At 54.9% G+C, this 20,362-nt stretch overlaps 2 protein-coding genes across 5 annotated transcripts; one reads left to right on the top strand and one right to left on the bottom strand.

Annotated features, from left to right (window-relative positions):
* Positions 1 to 488: 488 nt before the first annotated feature.
* MAFF (MAF bZIP transcription factor F) lies at positions 489 to 4,152 on the bottom strand. Of its 3 annotated transcripts, none has more exons than XM_054188475.1 (3): positions 3,843 to 4,152; positions 2,626 to 2,679; positions 489 to 2,542 (listed from the first exon to the last, which is right to left on the bottom strand). In XM_054188475.1, the coding sequence occupies exons 1-3, from the start codon at positions 3,861 to 3,863 to the stop codon at positions 2,129 to 2,131; spliced, it is 489 nt and encodes a 162-aa protein (XP_054044450.1). In that variant the 5' UTR covers positions 3,864 to 4,152; the 3' UTR covers positions 489 to 2,128. The 3 variants fall into 3 exon arrangements, with proteins under 3 accessions (XP_054044450.1, XP_054044452.1, XP_054044451.1); XM_054188477.1 differs by having other exon boundaries at positions 3,754 to 4,151; XM_054188476.1 differs by having other exon boundaries at positions 2,626 to 2,683; positions 3,755 to 3,845.
* Positions 4,153 to 4,344: 192 nt separating this feature from the next.
* On the top strand, positions 4,345 to 20,325 carry PLA2G6 (phospholipase A2 group VI). Of its 2 annotated transcripts, XM_054188467.1 has the most exons (16): positions 4,345 to 4,984; positions 5,517 to 5,732; positions 6,553 to 6,733; positions 8,300 to 8,487; positions 9,752 to 9,848; positions 10,833 to 11,015; positions 11,225 to 11,333; positions 11,926 to 12,075; positions 13,745 to 13,835; positions 14,477 to 14,640; positions 15,162 to 15,312; positions 15,492 to 15,628; positions 16,260 to 16,414; positions 17,158 to 17,325; positions 18,461 to 18,534; positions 19,036 to 20,325. In XM_054188467.1, exons 1-16 carry the CDS (start codon positions 4,776 to 4,778, stop codon positions 19,175 to 19,177), a joined length of 2,415 nt encoding a protein of 804 aa, XP_054044442.1. In that variant the 5' UTR covers positions 4,345 to 4,775; the 3' UTR covers positions 19,178 to 20,325. The 2 variants fall into 2 exon arrangements, with proteins under 2 accessions (XP_054044442.1, XP_054044443.1); XM_054188468.1 differs by lacking the exon at positions 11,926 to 12,075.
* Positions 20,326 to 20,362: the final 37 nt, after the last annotated feature.

Below are 20,362 nucleotides of genomic sequence, written 5' to 3'. Positions count from 1 at the left end.
TCACCTCTGGGTAAGGCACCTGCCGCGCTTCCTTCCCCTCCTGCCACCCACGGACACGAGCTCCCTGCTTTCCTCCTCGCCGTTCCCGAGTCAGGCGGTGAGGTCAGGCGGCAGGGAAGTTCTTGGGTAGAGCTGCCCTGCTTGCACCTGCCTCTCTTCCTGCACTGGAGGGAATTTTTCTAGCGAAAAGCAGCATCTTTCCTAGGAAAAGCTGATTCAGCGCAGCTGAACTGCTTGTAAAAGCAAATGCTTGGGGGGGGTAGTGGTGACGGTGTTCAGCATTAAGCTTGCTTACTGACCCTTTTCCTTCCAGAGACTATAAAATCTGTGTTTGCTCTAAAAAGTCATGAGCTCTCTCCCCTCCCAGTCTTTTTTTTGGGTGCAATCTTCAACATGTCCTGCAGCAAAGCTAGAGGGAGCTAGAAAACCTGGTCCCACTGGGACACAGCCCTCTCCTGAAGTTCAAGAATGACCAAACACACTCTCACTGTGGAAAAAAAAAAGAACTTGCTTTATTTGTAAAGTCTACAAAATACAGAGGAGTCGGGTAGGACACGTACTGTAAGTCAGAAAATAAATAAGTATTTTTTTTGCTCTATATAAGTATAAGATAAAATGTGATTTGCATATATAAAATATAAAGTACGGCTCTGTACCAACATCCTGGCTGTGCCGAGAGGCGGAATGGCAAAGAGGACGTGAAAATAACTTATGTTCGTGCAATAAATAAACCCAAGAGGAGTTGGGGGGGTGAAGGGTGGGCCATGCTGACCACGGTGCCCCCTCCACAAGTGGCGGGCACCTCTCTCCGGGGAGGGATGGAGGCTGCAGCCGAGGGCGGCTGGCGTGGCAATACCCAGGCAGGGGCAGAAAGGGGGAGATCATCTATGGCAGCAGATGCCACGCTGCCTCTATTTAGCAAACCCAACTCTTCTCCAGCCTTTCAGGCTGCTGAAGAGCCAGTTGTCCCACACCAATGTCCAAGCTGGAGGAAAAAAAAAAAAAAAACACCAAAGGGAGGAGTCTACCTGCCTGCCAGGCGGCTCCCAGGAGCAGGGATGCTCTCTGCCCCCACTTCCCACCTCCTGCACCTCCACCCCTCTCTCTGCGTCCACAGCTCTGGCTCTCGGGGGGGACCAGGAGCACCTTTCTGTGGGCTTTGTAGGCAGTGAGGCGCCGGGGAGCCCTTGGTGGGGCCATACAAGCTGGCCTGGGCCGAGCAAAACAGTGTTTATCTCTGCTCCAGCTGCCTCCGCTTCCTTCCTGCTGGTGCTGCTGTGTTTCATAGACACCCGGCCCCGTAGGCAGGAAGAGGCGTGAAGGATGTGTGTGATGGAGAGAGATAAAACAGCACCACAGCTTCTGCCTTTTGCGTTCAACAGCCTGGGCTGACCCGCTCACGTCCCCCAGCCCAAGGGTCCCTCCTCCATCACTGTCACCTCTGGGCTCCCCCAGCCCCACAAGCTGTCACGGCGCTTTCCCACCCCGCTCACCCTTACCAGGCATCAACCTGCAGCCACTTTCTCTCCCCCTCTGACCTGCCACCTGCCCTTGCCATCTCCATCCCCAGAGGCTCCAGCCATGCTGCCACCTCCCTCCCTGTTCCAGCCGTGGTCCAATTGCCAACCCCCGCCTCCTCTCCCCTCCATCGTATCCCCTTCTGCCCCTCGCTGTGAAACCTCTCTTCCTGTTTCCCTCCCCGGAATATGCTCCTGGGAGCACCTGGCCCACACTCAGCTCTCCCATGCCCTCCCCAATAGAGAGAGGTGCCTGGTGTTTTCCTGACAGCTTGGAGCCATGGGATGCTTTCCCCCCCCACTGCTGCCTGTGTAGGCTCATCCTCTCCTGCCTGCATCCCTCAGGTGGGGGTCTGCAGCAGGGGACAGGGCTGGGTTGGAGGGGAGGGGGCTGCGAGGCTTCGGGGGCCACCAGTGTGGTCCTGTCCTCCGCCCCAGCACCCACACCGCGGCAGCTCTCCCTGCACAGGGGAGCTGGAGGTCAAGGGATGGGAGAAGGAGGACTTCAGGCACAGGTCCTGGTGGGAAGGAGGTCAGGGAGGGTAGGGGAAGGGATTCATGGGGGAAGGCACCCCGGGGGGCCATGCCCAGCCGGGGGACGGAGGCCGACACTAGGAATAGGCGGCCTGGTTGGCACCGGACTTGACAATGGTGATGACACTGGCAGTGGCCACCTTGGCGGGGGTCCCGTGGGCGGCCACGGTGCGGGCAAAGCCCTGCAGGGCCTCGTATTTGCCACGGAGGGTGTCGAGCTCCAGGCGCATGGCAGCATTCTCCCGGGCCAGCTTGTCCACCTCCCATTCCAGCTCCATCTTCTGCTTCTGCAGCTCTTCCTTCTGGCAGACACGCTTCACCCGGCAGCTGGCGGCGTAACCCCGGTTCTTCAGCGTCCGCCGGCGCTGCTTCAGCCTCGCCACCTCCTCCTTGGAGAGGCCCCGCAGGTGATGGTTGAGCTCCCGCACCGACAGCCCCATCAGCTCCTCATCTGACAGCAGCGGTGTGTTCTCCCCCAGCTCCCGCTTCACCTGCCGGAGAGAGGGGCCGTCACCCAAGACCCCCAGAACCAGACCCCTGCTCCCCCCAGATGCCCAGTCCTGCCAGTGCTCACCTTCAGGGCCTTGCTGGAGAGCGGGTCTGCAGCCATCCTTGCTTTACGCTGGCCCTGCCGAGCAGCCAGGAGAAAAGCCGGTTACTGCCTGCCTGCGGCCCCTCGCCTCGGCACAGAGGGCACCGGTCCCGCTGGCCCCCTGCCCGGTGCCCACGTCCCCCCCACGGGCCCTATGACTCACTCCTACTCCTTTAAAAATTACGTAGTAATAATAATAACAGCGATAATAATAGCAATAATGACTGCAAAAAATTCATAATAACGGAGGAAGGCTGGTCCTCCCATCCCTCCTTCATCCCGCCCCGAGGTGGTCGGGATGCTGCTTTGCCCAGGGGACCCGAAACGCCCCAGCCCGGCTGCCGGGTGGCCCAGGCTTCCCCCCGGGGAGGAAACGCGGGCGAGATCCGCCCGTGGCTGAAAAGAAAGTAAAAAGCAGCAGCAGCAGGAACGGCCCCACGGGGCGAAACCGCCCGCCGGGGAAGCCACCCAGCCGGCACCGGCGCGGAGCTGCCACCCCACCGTCCCCACGGCCCGGCGGGCGAGGGCAACGCGGCTCCCGGGGTGAAGGGGTCGGGGGCCCGCGGCTACGCAGCGTGGGCGGGCGACAAGTGGCCTCCCCCGTGATTCAGCAGCCCAGGGAGGGGAAAAAAGTCACCGAAGCGGCGCCCGTCCCCTCGCCGGTGGCCGGTCCCGGGGTTAGGAGAAGGGAGAGCCCCCGGGGAGGAGGCCGGGCCGCCGCTCCTCACCTCGGGGAGCCCCCTCCCCGTTAGAGGAACGGCCGAAGGGGGCCGGGAGCGCCCCGCGGGGAGGCGAGGGGCTGGAGAGGGGCGGCGGGAAAGGTGGAGCCGGGGCGGCTGGAAGCTGATGCAATCCGGGCTGGATAGCCGGAGCCGGGGGAGCGGCGGCGGCGGCTCCCTCCGGGTGGTGCCGGGGACTCGGGAGCGGAGCGCGGACTGTCCCGACCGGGGACTTACCCCCCCCCCCGCCCCCCGGCCCAGATCCCAGTCCCGGCGGCGGCAGAGCGGCCTCCAGCCGGTGCCGGGCCGGACCCCGCCGCCGCCGCCCTCTCCCGGCCGCCCCCCGCCCCGGCGGGGTCTCCCGCCCCCTCCCGTCCCCTCCGGCGCTCACCGGGCGGCTGCGCCGGTCCCCTCGGGGCCGCTGCCGAGTCGGGCCGTCGGGCGGCGGCGCCTCCAGCCCCGCTCCCCGCGATTACTCACCCGCGGATTCTTTTCATTCATAAAAACACAGTCATGCGCTGACGTCACCCTCGCCCCGCCCCCCCGCCGCCGCCGCGCGGGGGGGGGCTCCACCCTGTCCTTAAAGCGGCGGCTCAAGCTGAAGGCGCCCGCGGTGACACGCTGCCGGGCTATGAATGCAGCCACTCCCCAGAACTGCTGGTTTCCCCCCAAATTCTGGGGTGACGCACGCCACACGCGGGAGCGGAACGCCCCCGCCCAACCCCAGCACAATGGGGACGCTGCCACTTTAAGAAGAGCACCCCTTCCCTCCCCGCCCCTCAACAAAGATGGCGCCCCCCGCCTTTCCGCCCTCCTCCGCGATGGCGGCGGGCGTGACGCAGCGGCGCTGGCCGCGCTCCCCCGCCCCCATCGCCCCTCCCCGGGGGGGGGGAGCGGCGCCGCTGATTGGCCCGCCCCCGGGGGGCGGTGCGGTGATTGGCGGGCGGGCCGTGCAGCGGGCCGGGGGCTCCGCGCGGGGGAGGCTGGGGGCCCGTCGTACTCCGCGGCCACCGCCGCCACCGCCCGCTGGGCCCCGGGCCCGGCACTGCCAGGCCGCGGGTCCGCCCTCAGCCCCGGGCTCCGCTCCGCCTCCCCCGGCCGCAGGCGCCTCCTCCCAGCGCGGGCAGGTGGCGGAGGCGGGAGGTTTCCCGCCGGGGCGGTGGGGTACGGCCGGCGGGAGGGCGGTGGGCCTGAGGCGCTGAGGAGAAGCGGGCGCGCTTCCCCCGAGGCGCCAGGAAAGCGAGCCGCAGGTGCCGGCTCCGGGCTTCCCCCCCCTCCCCGGGTGGGGCGTCACCCCGGCGGCTCTCGGTTCTCCTTTCCCCGGTGACTGAGTTCAGGGAAGGACAGGGCTCGGGCCGGTCACCGCGTTTCCCTCAGGCCGCGGGGGCAGAAGCCGCCTGAGGCTCCAGAAAGATGCAGTTCTTTGGGCGGCTGGTGAACACCATCAACAGCGTCACCCAGATATTCACGAACCCGTACCGGGTGAAGGAGGTGCCGGCTGCCGAGTATGCAGCTCACACCTGCCTGAGGAAGGAGGGCAGGGTGGCCCTGTATAAGAACAGCCTCGCTCACTCGTGGGATTGCGTGCTGGTGAATCCCCAGAGCCCGCAGGTCGCTTTCCGGTAAGTGATAGACCTTTAGCAGTCAGTACTGAAGCATGAAACGAAACAAAAGAGACGAAATCTCCAATCTCGGGACCGCGGTGCTCCGCGGCTGTGGGTGTGGGGTGATGTGTCTGGTCAGCGGGTGGGCTCGTGAGGAGTGGGAGGCCCCTGCGTGTGCTGGTGGAGGAGCTGTCATCAAAACATCTTGCAAGAACAGGGCAGGACGGAGTCCAAACACACTGAAAACAAGCAACTATGAAATAGGTACCCAGGTCAGAATATCCACAGGTACATGCACTTATACATATTGCTGCTGTAGCATCTGGAGCACAGGATACTTCAGCCCAAAAGTTAATGTTCCTCAGGAAGAGGGGGTGCTCTCTGCTAATGAAGTAGGCTCCCTTTGTCTTTGGAACAAGTGTGACACCAGACAAGGAGGAATAGGAAAGTCCCCAGCACTAATGTTTGGAGAAGAGCTGCTTATCTCACATACGTGGGATGGAGGTTACTTCTTTGAGCAGGACCAACACTGCGTTTGCCTTTCCTCCAGGCTCTTCCAACTCGATAACGAAGCAGATGCCCTGGTGCGTTTTGAGCAGTATGCTGGGCAGCTGCGCCCTTTCTACGAGAGCTCGTGCCAGCCCTTGTCACTGGAGGAGCTCCAGCAGCTCAGTGACTGCTTTCGCAACCACCCCAGCTGGTCCTCGGCACACATTGCAGTGGAGTTCGGCCATCGTGAGAGCTTCCGGCACAACCACATTCTGAGGCAAGGGGCAGGAGGGGTCTCTGGTGGGCCTGGTGCTGGGAACAAGCTGGGGAGGGCAGGCTAGGCCAGGTTACGGTATCCTGGATTGATGTACCAAAGCAACGTGGGCTGCTGCTTGGGAGACCTTAACACCTATGGTTATTGCAGAGGTCGAGTTTAAAAGCGCTGGCCTTGGTGTGTCTTGCCTGAATGACAGATGTGGTAGCAAAGTGGGTCCGATGGTTGCTTAGTGTAAGCTTACTGGTGGGCTTTCAGCCTGCTGCTGTGGACCAGAGCTCTGGTGTTTGAGGTAAAGGATTAAACTGTAGGTAGAAACACTAATTAGACTCTTACAACCCTTGTGGAGCTGCTTTTTGGAGGGGGTTATACCTGACTGTAAACCACACAAGAGGAGGAACAGTAGGACTGTCTCTCTGGAAACAGTTTTTGGCCACACGCTCTTGCTCTCTTTCTGTGGGGAAGTTCATTGAGGATAGGGGAGACTAGTGAGGAGTCAGGGGACTGGGGGACTAATGGCAGCACCTCTGCCAGGTTGCTGACTGTAACGTGTCTCCTGCCTTCCTTTGGGCAGAGGGAGCTGCTCGCATGTAGGGGCGGAGGAAGGAGCAGTGTGTCAGGGAGAGGGTCCATGGCAGGGCTGCTTGGTGGCCCTTCACTGTGCTCCTTCCTTTGCAAGAGGCCAAGCTTTTGTGAACATCGTGGTTCGCACCAGCTGGGCCCGTCACAGGCACAGAAAGTACCTTCGTATCAGCTCCCAGGGTGGCTACATGTCCTTGTCTTCACACCCTTCCTTGGCCTCACGTTGACGCCTCTTTTGCAGCTGTGTGAACAGCACTGACAGTGAGGATGGCTGCACCCCACTGCACCTGGCGTGCCGCAAGGGAGACATGGAGTGCTTGCTGGAGCTGCTGGAGTGCCACGCGCGGGTGGACATCACCGACAGGAACGGGGAGACCGTTTTCCACTATGCTGTGCGAGGGAACAGCCCCCAGATCATTGAGGTGGGACCGACTTCAAAGCTGAGGGGGAGTGGGACTAGAATGGGTCCTCTCTGTGCTGTGTGGAGGGAGACAGGAAAATAGCTGCAGACAGGGGAGAAAAAGTCAAATCTCTCTGCTGCAGCATCAAGTTAATGCTTGAGGCTGATTTCAGCCTTTTTCTTCCCCCTTTACTGGCGCTATTTCCTGTAAGCTGGCTCCATATTCCACCCTGCAGTGGAACAGGGATATTAAGCAAGTTTCCTCAGAAAGTGTCCTTCGTTGCTATTTGCATCAGGGCTTCATCCTGCCTTTCCCCAGGCCCTTGGCTGTCCCTTCTCACTCTCCTCTGAGCAGGGTATTTGCTTCTGGGCAGAGTGCTCCCGTGGGGGAGCATGTGTTTATGCTGCTGTGGGGGAGTGTGTGCTGCGCACAGGACAGTTTGGAGCCGCCGTGGTCTCTCCTGAGCCTACAGAAGCTGTTGTTTGAACTGAACAGCCTTGCGTGGGGGACAGTCATCAGAGCCTCGAGGCAGAGACGGTCTGAAGCCAGAGGCGTTCTCGATTGCTGAGAAGTGCTGGGCCGAGTGGCAGGGTTCGTGAGGGTGTGGGTGGCATTCCACCTTGGTTCCTCAGGTCTCTCAGCTCCCTAGCACCTAGTGTGAGACCAGCTCTCCTCTGCTGCTGCACCCCCTACATTTGCCCAATACCTGTTGTGACAGCTCTCCCTCTTCCTGCCAGACTGTGCGGGGGTTTCCTAAGGAGCGATGGGGGAGGGATGACAATCAGGGCTTGCCATGCTGTAGAGCAGGGCAGTTAAGATCTTTGTATTAAAAAGATTTTTCTGATGGCGGCAACTTGGCTTGTAGTTACAGAAATAATTCCCAGTCTGATCTGTCTCCTGTTTGTTTCTTTTCTCTCTTGATTCCGTGATAAAATAGAGAAAAGCAACTTTAAATTCCTGCTTCTCTTGTGCGCAAGCAGGGCTTGCAGGGTTTCCCCAGCACGGCAGTGGGATATTTTTGTGTAACAAATCAGTCAGCTGGTAACAGGTCTAAACTTTACATGGAGAACAGGAAAATTCCTTCAAACATATCCCTACACGTGTATTTTAAAGATAATCCTGTCTGTATCCAAAAGCAATGGTGGGCTTGCAGGGAAGGTTGAGCCCCTGCTTGCTGACTGACCGTGGTAACTGGTGGGACCGTACCAGGAGAGGAGACTATTGGTTTCAGTTATTGCGCTCATTCAGTTGGGCTGACTTTTGCTCACTCGGTGTTACTGTTCTGCAGCTGATGGTGAAAGTCTTCTAGGCTGTGTTGTTCAAGGTTGTGTAAACCCTTTGTGACTGAGGGGTGTCTCAGGGGCACGTGGGCCAGAGGAATAGGGCACAGAGAGTAGTGATCAGCCCTCTGGGGAGAGAAAACAGGGAGCACTTCCATAGCTACTGTTGTTGGAAGCAGGGGTGGAGAGGACAGGCTGTAGCGTTGTGAGGAGCCCAGTGCTCCGGAGTGTCCTCCGAGCTCAGAGAGACAACCAACACTCTTCCATGTCTCTCTGTATGTATTTATCTATTGTCTCCTCTTCCCAGCTCCTGGGCAGAACCCCGACTACTGGCTTGGACCACCTGAGCCACGAAGGGCTGACTGCTCTGCATCTCGCTTGTCAGCTGGGCAAAGAGGACATGGTTCGGTCTCTGCTGAAATGCCGTGCCAGCTGCAGCGTCATGGGGACGCTGGGCTACCCCATCCACACAGCACTGAAGTTCTCCCAGAAGGGGTAAGGAACCGCTTGGCTGCCAGAACAGGGCTCTTCCTCCAGTCTGGGGACCTGTCCGCTTGCTCAGGGTTGTCCGAGACTGAACCCCTTTTAGGGCAGTGCTTGGTAGGAAGATGTCCCGTGCTGTCCTCTGCTGCGTCACCAAGATGGCAAAAGAACAGAGAAGTGCTGGTGTGGAAAAGCAAGAAACACTTTCAGGAAAAAAAAAAAATGTTTTTCCCTGAATTTATCTGTATATATTATTTAGTATCAGACATCAGCAGAAAGACACAGATGTTTTAAAAAAAAATGTTGGTGAAATACTTTTTTCTCAGAATGACCCATGAGAAGATAATGTACTGATGCTTAAATAGTATTGCTAATTGCTGTACCTCTGTCTTTGAGTGCTCTGATCCTAATAAGCTTTCATTTCAAAGCCTAGTTATTCCTGTCTCCTGTGGGCCAAAGGTACTCTTGACTCTTAATAACGCTCTCTGGAACTGAATCAAAAGAGACACGATGTTTACTCCCTGATTTGTTTTCCCTGGAGAAATTTGATTCTCTTTGTATGTGCTTTATAATACTTAACTTTCATAGAGTGTCCGAGCTCTACCAATAGGGCTTTCAAGTCAACACTAGCTGCTGCAGCATTTTGAAAAGTGCTTTCCAACCTTAGAGATACATTCACAAGTCAAAAATGTACTTAGGTCCCTTAGTTTGCAGTGGGGCTCGATCTCTTGTACATGGTTTATTTGGTGTTGTTTCAGAGTGGAGAGCATATACTTACTTGTTTCTTAAGTGTGCCTACCCACGCTTTCTAGGCACTAGGTACTAGTCGAGTCACAGTAGGTGTGATTTTTCACTTGTAGGGAAGTATACAGATTCTTAATTTAAGCAAGTATTTAACTCTTTCAGTTTTATCCCTACATTTCCACAGAGAGAGAGAGGGAGAAGAGAAGAATTTCCCCTTGGGTCTTGAGAGTTTATAGAAATGCCATATTCCTGTATTGGAGAAGCACCCAGATGTTGCTCCACCACTTGGATTTGGGAAGGAATTATCCTGCTTCCTCCAAACGCTGTGCTGTTTGTACGCTTCCTGCTGCGCCCTTCCTTTCTAAAAAGAGCAAAACAAAGCTGCAGCTGAGGAACTTGCAGGTGTTGCAGGGAGCCTGCTGTTGCTGAAGGGTTTCCTGAAAGGCTCTGGGCGGGAGGCAGCTGCTGATACGAGTGGAGGTGTGAGTCAAGACGGCAGTTACCCATCCCTTCATCTCATTGTCTTTGCCAGGTGTGCCCAGGCCATCCTCGAGGTGGATGCCAGCCAAGTTCGCTCCAAGGACCCACGCTATGAAGCTACTCCGCTACACTGGGCGAAGAAGGCAGAGGTAAATGGAGCCAATGCATGGCCCATGCTGCCACTCAGCACCTGGTTAATTCCTCCTGCTGCCAACCTCTCCCTTTCCTGAGAGCATGTACAGAGCCCTGGGAGTGTCAGAGCCCAGACAGCACCTTGGTGTTTGATTCTCTTTGCCCTGTGCTGATCAGTCCTGTTTGCCACAGGGGACGGAGCAGTGGAGACTTGCAGTGAAACAAACTGATGGGCTCATCCCTAGTATGTCATCCGTGTCTGTCAAACTGACAGCTTGTCCCTTTTCCGTTTTTGGTGGGGGAATTGCAGCAGTGTCACTGTTACCCCTGGGGGGAGCTCTTTTCTCTCATTAGTGGCAGTTTCATGGAAGGATGGAAGGAAGCAGACTGATGTCTTGAAAACTGCAGGAAGTGTGTGAGGTAGGCACAGGGTGGTGGCGTGTAGGTTACGGTCCATCTTCTGCCAGAGATGGGCAGATCGGTGGTGTGATATGCCATGCTGGAGCACCCAAATGGTGCTTGTTGCAAGCAGAGGACGTTCCCTGTGGCAGGACTGTTTTCCCGCCTGCAGTATCACATCCCTCTTAGAAATGTCGTGTGGAGTTTCAGAGCAGACATAAATCTGCTTGGCTTATAAAGAGGAGAATATCAAAAAGCAAACTTTTTCCTTCCAGTCTGCAAGGATTCTGGCTTGAGTAGGAACTGTTTTTTCTCCGTTGCTCTCAGACAGTTGCTGCACTTGCATATAAGTCCCAAAACATCCAGAAGCTCTAGCCAGAATGTGAAACCACCAGCTAGATCTGCGGTAAAACAGAGAAACCCCATCCCCAGTGCTTGGAACAATGCAGGTGGCATCTGCCAGCCAGCTGCATCCAGACTAAGGCTCCCTCCTCTTCCTCTGCTTTGCTTGCCATGAGACCTGGATCATTTGAGCACCCGGGCAGTTGTCCTCATGATCGCTTTCTCTCTTCCTGACCTGCCATGTGCATGCTTGGGCACAGATGACACAGCTGCTGCTTGAGTACGGCTCTGAGGTGAATTTGACCAGCCGTACGGCTGACATGGCTCTGCACATTGCGGTCAAGAGGGGACGCTTTGACTGCGCCATGGTACTGCTGACACACGGGGCCCACACCAACGCCAGGGGTCAGGATGGCAACACACCGCTGCACCTGGCCATGAAGGTGAGTTTTCTGCAGAGGCTGCTGGGAAGGAGAGAGAGATTTTTCTTGAAGGGTCGAGGCAGGGACAGACTCCTTTGAAATCCTAGCTGTAGTCTTTCATGGGATGATCCCTTGTGGGTGCTTTGGCTAATGAAAGAGGAGGGAGGGAATGAGAGATGATGTAGCCAGGCAGAGCATGGCTCTTGACTGAGCTTTCTCTTGTCCCCTAGCATGACCACCTGGATATGATCAAAGCGATCGTCGTGTTTGGAGGAGATGTCGAGATCCCCAATGATTTTGGGGAGACACCGGGGCTGTTGGCAGCCAGGAGCAGCAAAGGTGAGGGAGCATGTCGGCAGCCTTGCAGGGTAAACCCAGCATTCTGTCTCCCCTTGGTGGCCAAAACAGTGTCTTGTGGAGAGGTGAAAACATGCCAAGCATGGGTGATGCTTCTCCAACACGCTTTCCCAGCTTCTAGTTGCTTACAGGGTAGGCACTTCCTGAGCTAGCAGCGTAGGCTTTGTATTAACAGCCCTTGATGAATTTCTCTTCTATGAGACAGAGATGCAAGAGGAAAAGCTGGCACGCGCTCCCCCTCTTTGAAGCCACAGTGTCGGGCACTGCAGGCTCACAACGGGATGATGCAGTGCTGCTGAACCACCCAGGCGTAAGCAGACACGGGGGTTTCTGCAGTGGCAAGAAGTGTGTGGCACACACCCTTGAAGCTGCACAGCATTGGGTACTCCTGCCGTGCACAAGTCCTGATGCTTGGTGTTAGGGGAGAGATACCCAGGACATGCTTTCCCCTTCCCCAGGTCATCCCAGAGGGTTTCGTGAGGGTTGGGGCTGCTGTGGATTTAGCAGAGCCCCTCCCAGCGTGTGCGTGCACTGATTCTCTTTCTGATCTGTGACTCCCCCTTCGTCACCTAAGGTGCGAACCGGAAAGTGCTCTTAGACCTGCTGCAAACTGTAGGGACCGAACGCTGCCACCCACCCAACCCTGACTCCCCAAGCCTGGCACCATCTGCCGCCTCCTTCCTGGAAGGCCAACCTTCCTCGCGGAGCAGCTTCAGCAGCTTAGGTAAAGCCTTCCCTAGCCCTCCCTCGCTCTCCTCCCTTCTTGCTTCACAGTGCTGTCTCAGATCCCTTCTTCAGATGGGCCGTGTGCTGGGGACAATCTCCTAGCTGTCTGGTGTCCTCGTTCAGCTTTTGCAGGATCTTGTCACTTTTCTCTGTTTCTCCTGTGTGCATACTCTGAACTCTTGCACCATAAAATTTTGTCTTCTAGACGATGCAGCTCTGTAAAAAGGAAAGGGACAACTGATTCCCTCATCCCTCTGGAAGAGGTGTAGGACTTAGTTGCTTGCATGTACTTTATCCACTGGGTCGTGTACAGAAGGGGAGGTACTTGCTGGTCTGCCTTGAGGACCTCCCAGTGTCATGCTGGTCACAAGGAAATTAGAAATGCTGTTCATTCAGATCCCTGGAGGCCAGCGGCTGGGAGAGGGAAGGGGTGAAGCCCTAGGATAAGTGACCTTGGTTACAAGGTTTATGTTATGCGTAGGACAAGCCAAAGTTGGGATATATGGTTGTGCCATAGCTTGTGCTGCATACTGCGCAGACTCTGTGAATAAGCCCATGGGTCTATATTAAGTGCTTGGCTTTCCTCTTCCAGGGAGCTCTGGAGCTCAGGCACAGGCAGCATGAGGGGTTACAGAGTGGGCAGTGGGTGAGTTGGCTTGGAGGGAGGCTTTGACCCTTGTGAGGGCTGTGCAGGCAGATAACAGCTGCCTGGGGTCCATTTTCCCTCTCAGGTTGGTGGTTTCCTTTGCAAAGGCGCTCCTGTGGGGCTAGAGGAGAACACCCTCACACTCCCTGGAGTGCCTCTGTGTTGCCACAAGTGTCACTGGCTGGTGACACCAGGATTTTCATCTCACTGTGGACTTGTGAAGGCGACCCCCCAACTTTCAGTTCTGATGCAGTGACAGAGCAACGCCCTTTTTCGTCCTGGACTCTGGCCCTTGAAGAAATTCCTCACCACATTCGTTGTCATCCGCAGCCACCTTCCGGCCTGGGTGCTGGCAGGAGTATTTAACGTCTCTCCCCCTGTTCTTTCTTGTTTTGGTTTCACAGGCTGGCTTCTCACCTAGGCTGGATTGGTGCCCCACACCCAGGGTGGCCTGGGTGTACATCAGCTGTGTGGTAATGACAAGCCACCCTGTCCCCACAGCTCTCCTGCCTAGGTTACCTCGCAGGAGTAGATTTAGGTTTTATCTTACGGCTTGCAGTAAACTGCGTAGTGGGCACGCTGCTGGGCTCTGCCTTTTCTCTCACCTACTGTGCTCATCACCTGCTTCTACAAATCCTTCATCTTTGCCAGTGCATCTCCAGCTGCCTGCTCTAAAGGATGGGGCTTCTCCTCTTTGGTGCAGAGTTTAATCTGGGGGGGTACCTGGTGGCTATGGGTAGGATGGCTTGTGTCTCCTGCAGGGAGCTTTATTTGATTGGGAAGGGAGTCAGCTGTTCTCTGTGTGATTGTGGTAGAAATGATTTACTGTAGGGGTGGGAGGTTTGGGTACTTTGACCAAGTTTTCTGGGGACAGAGAGAAAGTAGGAAGAATAATTGAAGGTTTTCTAATCGATTAAGTATAATTTGGTTGACTAGTATCTCTGAGGCACATATCAGAGGGTTCAGGTAGCAAAGTGGTCTCTAATTTTTTTTTGTCTTTTGCATGTTCCTGGCCCTCTAGGATATAAGGACCTTCTCTATGTTTCCACAACACTCGGACAGTTCTTGAAGGCACCAGATGTTGTGGACTCGCCCAGTGAAGGTAGAAGAAAGTAAGTGAGGAACAGCTTCTGCCCAGGCTCCTGTGCAACTTGAAGGTGAAAGCCATGTGTGTGAATTCTCCCCACCCACACCCGTGGATGTGGTATCCTCAGAGATTACATTATTTAACATCCATTGACCTTGCAGTTTTTGGCAGAACCTTGTGCCTGTTCTTGCCTGCAGCCCTGGAGCTGCAGTGGAGCCCAAGCTCAGCAGGTGAAGCCGCTGCTCTGTCCCTCCCCTCTGCCGCTGGGCATGAAAAGCCGTTTTGGCTTTGTGTGTGAAGATTTCCCTGTCTTCACACGCTGCACTGACCCTCACCCAGCTCCTTTACTGGGCTGTGCCACTGCCTTGGCAGTGCCTACACCTCGCCTCGCGTGGAGCAGTTGGCACTGAAGTGCTGCTGGTAGGATCTTAGGGCTGTCTGCTTTTTAATTATGACACAATATACATTACTGCATAATAAGGGACCTGCACCAACTCTAGTGAGGCATATCTAGCCAGGTCCAGTCTTATTTGCATCTGAGGAAGCACCACTGTATTTATTTGTTTGCTGACTATGCTGTCCACAGCGGCGTTCTTGTTACTGTGGTACACTGTGATTTGTAAGCTGTCCCACAGCTCCCAGTCACCTGTGTCTGTCTCTCTCCAGTCACGATCGCCTCCTGTGCCTGGATGGAGGGGGCATCCGGGGCCTGGTGCTCATCCAGCTCCTTCTGGCTATCGAAAAGGCTGCGGGCCGTCCCATTCGTGAGATTTTTGACTGGATCGCAGGGACCAGCACTGGGGGGATCTTGGCCTTGGCTATTGTACACGGTGAGGACAGAGCAAATAATGGGCCCCTTCTCACTCTTGTCGGCTCGAGCGCTCCTCTGCGCGGAGCAGATGTGGGGTGGGAGCTGCCTCTCTGAGGTTTGTTGTCCCTGCCAAAGAAGGGAAGGGATGTTCTTTAATGAAGGAAAGCCTAGACCTGGCTTTGCGCTTGCTTCTCACATCAACTGGCCTTGATCAGCTTTCTGGGGTTTGGGAGGTGTGTGGTGGCAGAGTGCAATGTTCTCTTCTTCCTACTCTCTCCCTCCATGGGGGTTTTACAGCAAGGTGATCGGCACTTTCTGGTAGTGGGAAAGTACTCTCCAAGCTTGCCTGCCCTTTTTAATCTTTCCTAGTCATGCTGCTGAGGTCTGAGCAGATGACAGGCAGCCTGGGAAGGGGATGGGATTGGGAATGATGCCTCCCATCTCCTGCTTGTCCTGGAGAGTCCCATCTCTGATGTGCTGTTTGTTCTGCCTGCCCCTCCCCCCACCCCCTGCTCCTGCCGATGCTGTTACCCATCTCAGGGAAGTCCATGGACTACATGCGCTGCCTGTACTTCCGCATGAAGGACATGGTGTTCCGGGGTTCTCGGCCCTACGAGTCGGAGCCCTTGGATGAGTTCTTGAAGAAGGAGTTTGGGGAAAACACCAAAATGACAGATGTCCGAAAACCCAAGTAAGTCCTGCCTGGGGCTGCACTGTTTGATGCTCTCCTGAGTGTGCTGTAGACCCCTCTCAGCAGAGATGCTCAGCTTCTCCTTAGAGCAGATCTGTAGGAGTGCAATGTGCAAACTGTTGAAGCCATAAGTACGTTTTTTTCCTATTTTACTCATTCTGTCATGTCTTCTTCCCCAGGGTTATGGTGACAGGGACGTTGTGTGACCGGCAGCCAGCTGAGCTCCACCTTTTCCGGAATTACCCTGTACCAGAGACGAAAACCTCCACGGAATACAAGACAAGTGCATCTTTCAGACCACTCACTCAGCCAGAAGGTAAATGCTGGCACACAGCAGTCCAGCTGGTTGGCAGAGGAGGGGGCCATCCCTCAGAGGCAGAAGATTCTTCCTCCCATTGCTCTGAAAATTGAGGTGTCCCAGCAATCCCTTATCTTGACTTGTAGCTTTGTCCTAATGATGGTTCCCTTTTCTCCTCTTTCCTGCTCCCTTGGCTTCTCTTGTACCAGGAAGAGGGGCTGGCTAGAGAGGTTCATGAGGAAGGAGTCTGCTGGAGGAGTCCTGTGTACAGTCAGTGCCTTTCCCTGGGCTCCCAGGAGCAGATTAACATGGAAAAACTGTGTAACTGAAGCATGCAGCTGCCTCCAGCTTGCTGCTTTCTTTGTCTAGCAAACCTAACCAGTTCACCGTCAAAATAGCAGCAATGAAGCTGGTAGAGAACAAATTTGACCCAGGATATGTAAAAAGTGGTGAGAACATCCTTTAAAACCCCACAAAAGAATCCTGTGCATCCAGGCAGAAGACCTTACTGTTGGGAGAAAGAGGCACAACTATCTAGGGCAGGGTCTTCTGGGATTGCAAGCCCTTCTGCTTTGTGTTGGTGAAGGTGAGGTGGTACTTGCACACGGGAAAGTTGCTGCAACAGGCTGTTTGTTTTCTCTCCCTCCAGACCAACTTGTATGGCGCGCTGCCCGCTGCAGCGGTGCGGCTCCCACTTATTTCCGGCCTATAGGCCGCTTTCTGGATGGTGGGCTGCTAGCCAACAACCCGACCCTCGATGCCATGACGGAGATCCATGAGTACAACAAGACGCTGATCAAAAAGGTGAGGGGAAAATCCTGGCCCTGACTGGTAACTGGGGCTTTATTGGCTCCACTGAGCCTTGCTTGAAGGGGAAGGAGGTTTGGGAACGGATGCCTCTCTAGTGGATAAACAAGTTAGCAGTGCAGCACCCTAGAAGAGAGCATATGGAGCGGGATATGTGTTGGGAATGGTGGCGGAGAGGTGAAATACCTCTTCTGAGAAAGGTGTGAGACGGGAAGGCAGCCCTATTAGCATGTCCTTGCTACTTTCAGCGATGATGATTCAGTTGATGGTTGTGTATGGCCCTTGACATGTCTCTGCAGGGCCTTTTCCTGCCCCAAAAGAAATGGAGAAGACAATAGTAGGGCACTCTGTAAGGCTGAAGAGTGACTGCTTTCTGTGGTGTGGCAAGCTTCTCAGAAAGATGACTAACTACTGGCAGCTACTGCTCCTTGTAGCTGAAAGGGGAGGTGTGTTGCCAAAATGACTGAAAGAGTTGGACTGTTTCATAGTCATCTGATCCTAGGCCTCATCTTTGGGGTGATCCCATGGGTTTGGGTGCAGCCAAGGGTGTAAGGGACGGAACAGTGCAACTGTTGAAGTCATGTGGATTATACCCGTCTCATCAGGCAGCACTAAAGGGGGAGGACGGGGGAGAGAAAAGCCTTTTGCCTTGGCTTTCAGAGCTTCCCTAAGACTGCTGTGAAGGATATGCTCTGCCTTAATTGTTGGTCCTTGCAAACAAATCTTTTGTTTGTCCACAGGGTCAGAGGCAGGAAGCAAGAAAACTGGGGTTGGTGGTCTCCCTGGGGACAGGGAAGCCTCCGCAGGTCCCGGTGAGCTCTGTGGATGTCTTCCGCCCCTCCAACCCTTGGGAGCTGGCGAAGACCGTCTTTGGGGCCAGGGAACTTGGCAAGATGGTGGTGGATTGTGTGAGTACTGGGAGGAGGGGATGGGGAAAGGCCCCTGGGGCTGCTTGCAGGGAGGGAGCAAAGGTTTCCAGTCTTCAGCTTCTTCCTTTTAGAAGAAAATCGTATTTCCTTGGAACTGCTCCAGCCATGGCCAGTTCAAGGAATGGATTTAGTGGGTAACCTAAGAATTGTGGGAGCACAGCAGGTCTGAAGGCCTGTCTGTCTGTTGGGGTTTCAAGTGCCAAGGGAGGTGCAGTTCCTGCAGCTGTAAGGAGCTAAGGTGTGGGAGAGCTAAGGATAGGATGGTGGTCAGTGACCCCAGGAACCTTTGCAGGTGTCAGTTTGTTAAACGTGGTATCTCTCCAGGGAGCATTGATTGTCATCTGAGCAACCTGGACCAAAAAAATCAAGCCTCAGAAAATTAATTTTTCTTTAGAAAATCTTTGTTATCCCCACTGGGGAAATTAGCAAATGCTAGAGAAGTGGGAGTATCGCCAATAAAAAGCAGGAGTTCAGAGCTGTGGTTAGGAGTGTGTGATAGGCATACGTTCTTGGATGCTTCGGAAAGAAGCTTATTAAATGAAAACACTCCGAATGAATGGAGCCAGAAAGACCAGAACTGTGTGATCTTAATTCTGTGGCTTTATCTCCTCTTAGCTTTCTAAAGCCAGAAAGTACCTGGAGAGGTCCCTCTGCTTCCCCTGTCTTTTATTTCAGGGATCCCAGGGAAGCTGTCCCTGGACAGCCCAGAAAGCCTGCAGTGTCACAGGCTCTACTGGTATTGGGCTTGGACAAAAATAGATAGAGATGAAATCCCAATGAGGCTGTGATTCAGATCATCCTGGGGGTTTCTTTTAAGGGAATCCACTCGGTGCTGTGGTGGATGGAGAATCTGTAGGGTGCAATTCCTTGTGTCCTAAGGATCAGGAGCATTGTTCTTATATTAAAAAAAAATAAAAAAACCCCCAAAACCAACAAACAAAAAGCCACCCCGCTCTTAGTGGTGAATGTTGCCATCCAAGATGCACTTGTTCCTCATTTTTCCTCTCCCTCTGAGGCTTGCGCAAGTTCGACTTGGTGCCAAGGGAGCCTCTTGCAGGCAGGGGGAGAGCAGTGTGACAGTCAGGCTCTAACTGTGGGCCTGTTTCTCCTGCAGTGCACTGACGCAGATGGCCCAGCTGTGGATCGTGCCAGAGCCTGGTGCGAGATGACGGATGTCCCATATTTCCGGTAGGAGCTTCCTTTCCGCTCTCTGCACCGACCTATTTTTATCCCTCTCACTTCAAACCTGGCTGCGGCATGCTTCGTCCCAAATTGTGTTCCCTCTAGCAGCATGCCTGCCCAGACCTGTCCCCCCCCCCCCCCCTCCTTGTGCCTCGGTGACATATCGGAGGATGCCATGGCCCAGTGGTGGACTGAGCACGCCTTGTCTGGGGTCGGTTAGCGGGGGCTCCGGGGATGCTGTCTAAGAGGATCCGGAGGGGGATGTGCATCCTGCCCTGTTCCACCACGCACAGTGTGTTCTGAGGCTCGTGCCTTACTTAGGTGCTGCCATTGCTGAGCTGTGGCCCAGCCTTGGAGGAGGGGGGAGGCCTCCGCTCTGCTAGATAAGGGCAAGTGAACACCCAGGATGGCCGGAGCCGCTTTGCACAAGTCTTGTGCTCGGCAGGCTGGCTTCCTTGTGGCATTCGCATCTGTGACCAGCTGGTGATGCTGTCTTGCCGTATGCAGGCTCAGCCCTCAGTTGCACACGGAGGTGATGTTGGACGAGGTGAACGACACTGTGCTGGTGAACGCTCTCTGGGACACCCAGCTTTACATCTACCAGCAGCATGAGCAGTTCAAGCAGCTGGTGCAACATCTCTGCCGATGACAGACCTGGAGGTTCCTGTTCAGTGTCCCCATGGCAAGGAGCAGAAGACACTGAAATGGCTCAGATGTGCCCTTGAACCAAGATGTCGAGGTGGGGGAGGGACTACTACTACTAATAATGAGGAATTAATGATATTTAATAGACAATAGCACACATACACATGTATTCCAGGATGCACCTATGTATTCCTGGGCAGCTGTGAAATGCTGACAGATATCTTCATACTGTAGCCCCATCTCTGCTGCTGTGCTCGGTTTTGCTGCCCTGCCCTCTGACCTTATAGCCCTTCCCAGAAGCCAGAGCCCCCACCTACCTGTCTCGAGCTGTAGCAGCTGGAGTCCGTCTCCTGTCTGTGCAGCACCTCCACTGACAAAGCACCGTGCACCTTCCCACGTCATAGAGCGGGCCCCGGACAGATAAAGCTTCAGAGATTACTTGGCCCACTGGGGCAAAAGTGTTTCGGAGTGTATAGTATGGGGAACAGGAATTATTCTTCCCTCGGCATGCCCAGTTTTAAGGGGAGCAGAAATGCTGGGACTTTCTGCCGTAGATATGATGCGAAATGTTGCAACTGGCCTTGGGAGAAGGGGAAACCTTTCCTGAGCCGGTTGTTCTGTAGCAGCTTTCCCTTTTCCTCTGGGATGGGCTGGCAACACAGGTACTGACTGCACCCAGGCTGGGAGCAGGACCCCACCCCCCCAGCCCCAAGACTGTTTTGTGCCCCCGACTTGCTGTGCTACCCTTTGCTCAAGGGCTGAGATGTGAAAGCCTGTCTCTACGTGCAGCAAGCTCAAGATGAGGGACAATGGCCTTGGCTTGGTAGAGAGATTGTTTCTCTTTATTTGTAACGTGGAATTGAAATGCTCTGAAATCAGTTCCCACCAAAGAAGCTGACCCTGTGACAATTTGGATTTACTTTTTCTACTGATGGAAGTTCCATTGTGAATGCTGCACTACTGAATGTTTCTGCCGTAAATTTTGTGTATTTATAAATAATTTATGTATCTATTTGGAGGCGTTTTGAGGAGTAACCTGGAAAACTGAATTCTTAATCATTTGTTTTTGACTGGACGGACTGCTGTTGCAAACAGTGCTTCTATGCAAGACTAACATGACCTGAAATAAAGAGAGGATTGGCTTTCGTTCCACTGTCATGCAGTCCGTGATTGCCTTCTCTCTCTCTCT

The sequence above is a fragment of the Rissa tridactyla genome, chromosome 1 (genome assembly GCF_028500815.1).
Source record: "Rissa tridactyla isolate bRisTri1 chromosome 1, bRisTri1.patW.cur.20221130, whole genome shotgun sequence".
NCBI lineage: Eukaryota > Metazoa > Chordata > Aves > Charadriiformes > Laridae > Rissa > Rissa tridactyla.
This window is presented reverse-complemented; position numbering and strand designations above follow the sequence as displayed.

Coding starts and splice junctions, on each gene's coding strand:
- MAFF (XM_054188475.1), bottom strand. CDS start 3,863: ATGAATGAAAAGAATCCGCGG. Junction 2,680..3,842: donor TGAATGAAAAGAATCCGCGG/GTGAGTAATCGC, acceptor GCTGCTCGGCAG/GGCCAGCGTAAAGCAAGGAT. Junction 2,543..2,625: donor TCTCCAGCAAGGCCCTGAAG/GTGAGCACTGGC, acceptor TCTCTCCGGCAG/GTGAAGCGGGAGCTGGGGGA.
- PLA2G6 (XM_054188467.1), top strand. CDS start 4,776: ATGCAGTTCTTTGGGCGGCTGGTGAACACCATCAACAGCGTCACCCAG. Junction 6,734..8,299: donor ACAGCCCCCAGATCATTGAG/GTGGGACCGACT, acceptor TCCTCTTCCCAG/CTCCTGGGCAGAACCCCGAC. Junction 8,488..9,751: donor CTGAAGTTCTCCCAGAAGGG/GTAAGGAACCGC, acceptor TGTCTTTGCCAG/GTGTGCCCAGGCCATCCTCG.